General features: G+C 36.9%; 1 protein-coding gene across 1 annotated transcript; it reads right to left on the reverse strand.

Moving 5' to 3' along the window:
• Nucleotides 1-232: 232 nt before the first annotated feature.
• On the reverse strand, nucleotides 233-815 carry LOC102977864 (cAMP-regulated phosphoprotein 19-like). The gene is given in 1 exon segment (XM_055084690.1): nucleotides 233-815. A coding segment is annotated over 1 exon segment (339 nt). The 3' UTR covers nucleotides 233-476.
• Between the last annotated feature and the right edge of the window lie 1136 nt (nucleotides 816-1951).

Here is a 1951-nt window from a genome sequence, read left to right on the forward strand (position 1 = left end):
AAGCCCCATTTATTTGTGTTTGAAATATGTGACCTTTCTTCTAACTTGTGGTCTTAAACTTCTGTTTTACAAAATCCAAAAGGAAAATACAGGAGAAATCAATACAATAGAGGTTACATTAAATAAGAGTAACATACAAAGCGATAATTAAGATGAATTAAAGAAAGCCAAAACATTAAAATTGTAAAACTTGCTTGTTACTTGTTGGAACCAGCCCTACACTCAGAGTTAGGTAATATATACAATTATTTTCAAGTAGATTACTTTACATTGCTCTAACATGTTCTTTTCATCAGTGCACTGTTAAACTAATCAAAACTCTACACATGTATATTCCCTTACACACACACTACCGCTACCTGCAAAGCCATAACTCTCAAATGACTTAGTGAGTGAAAGGAAATAAAAAGTGGAGAAGTAACATATTAAGGAGAAATAATGGGAATTAGAAGATTCATGCAGTTCAGCTCTTTTAATCAGCCAGCCAGCTTGCTAGCAGCAAGAGATGGTTTCCGTTGAGGCAGGTCCTGTGGAGTGGGAATGTGGTCACCAGTTACCTCTGTCTTATCTGGAGCTGCAGTAGGAAGTTGCTTGTTCTTCATTTTTGCTTTAGCCATGTTGTAATCCCCAGAATCAAAATATTTTTGCCCTTTCTGCAATCATTTCCTTAAAAAATCTGAACCTCCAGGCTTTTGTCCCAGATGAGGATACCTTGCTTTTAATTTTGCTTCTTCAACTTTCTCTGGACTAGTCACTTTGTCTTCCATTTCCTTCTGCTCCTCTGTGGAGGCTGCCTTGGGGACTTCCGCAGACATACTGCTCCCTCTGTGGACAAGAAGCCAGGAAGAGAATCGATTACCGGGTGGCCGAGGCCGCCCGCCCACCGCACAACCTCAGGCCCACCCCGCTCCCCGAGCGCCCGTCCGGGCCATCTCTCTGTTCTTTTTGATGATAGCCATTCTGACAGATGTGAGGTGATATCTTGCGGTTTTATTTACATTAATCTGATGATTAATGATGTTGAGCATCTTTTCATGTGCCTATTGGCCATCTGTGTATCTTCTTTGAAAAATGTCTATTTAGGTTTTCTGCCCATTTTTTAAATTGAGTTGTTTGGTTTTTTGATGTTGTTGTATGAGCTATTTATATATTTTGGATATTAACCCCATATCGGTCATATCATTTGCAAATATTTTCTCCCATTCAGTAGGTTGTCTTTTTGTTTTGTCAACAGTTTTCTTTGCTGTGCAAAACTGTTAAATTTAATTAGGTTCGATTTCTTTATTTTTCCTTTAATTTCCTTTGCTTTAGGAGAGAGATCCAAAACAATACTATGATTTATGTCAGAGTGTTCTGCCTATGTTTTCTTCCAGGAGTTTTATAGTATCCAATCTTACATTTAGGTCTTTAATCCATTTTGAGTTCACTTTTGTACATGGTGTTAGAGAATGTTCTAATTTAATTCTTTTACATGTAGCTGTCCAGTTTTCCCAGCACCACTTGTTGAAGAGACTGTCTTTTCTCCATTGTATTTTCTTGCCTCCTTTGTTATATATTGATCATGGGTTTCCTTCTGGGCTCTCTATTCTGTTTCATTGATCTATATGTCTGTTTTTGTGCCAGTACCATACTGTTTTGATTACTGTAGCTTTGTAGGATAGTCTAAACTCAGGAGTTATGGTTCTTCCAGCTCTGTTCTTCTTTCTCAAGATTGTTTTGGCTATTTAGGGTCTTCTGTGTTTCCATACAGATTTTAAAATTATTTGTTTTAGTTCTGTGAAAAATATCATTGGTATTTTGACAGGGATTGTATTGAATCTATCACTTATCTCTCTCTCTCTCTCTCTCTCTCTTTTATATCTTTATTGGAGTATAATTGCTTTACAATGTTGTGTTAGTTTCTGCTGTATAACAAAGTGAATCAGCTATATGTATACATATATCCCCATAT

The sequence above is a fragment of the Physeter macrocephalus genome, chromosome 5, assembly GCF_002837175.3.
Source record: "Physeter macrocephalus isolate SW-GA chromosome 5, ASM283717v5, whole genome shotgun sequence".
Lineage (NCBI taxonomy): Eukaryota > Metazoa > Chordata > Mammalia > Artiodactyla > Physeteridae > Physeter > Physeter macrocephalus.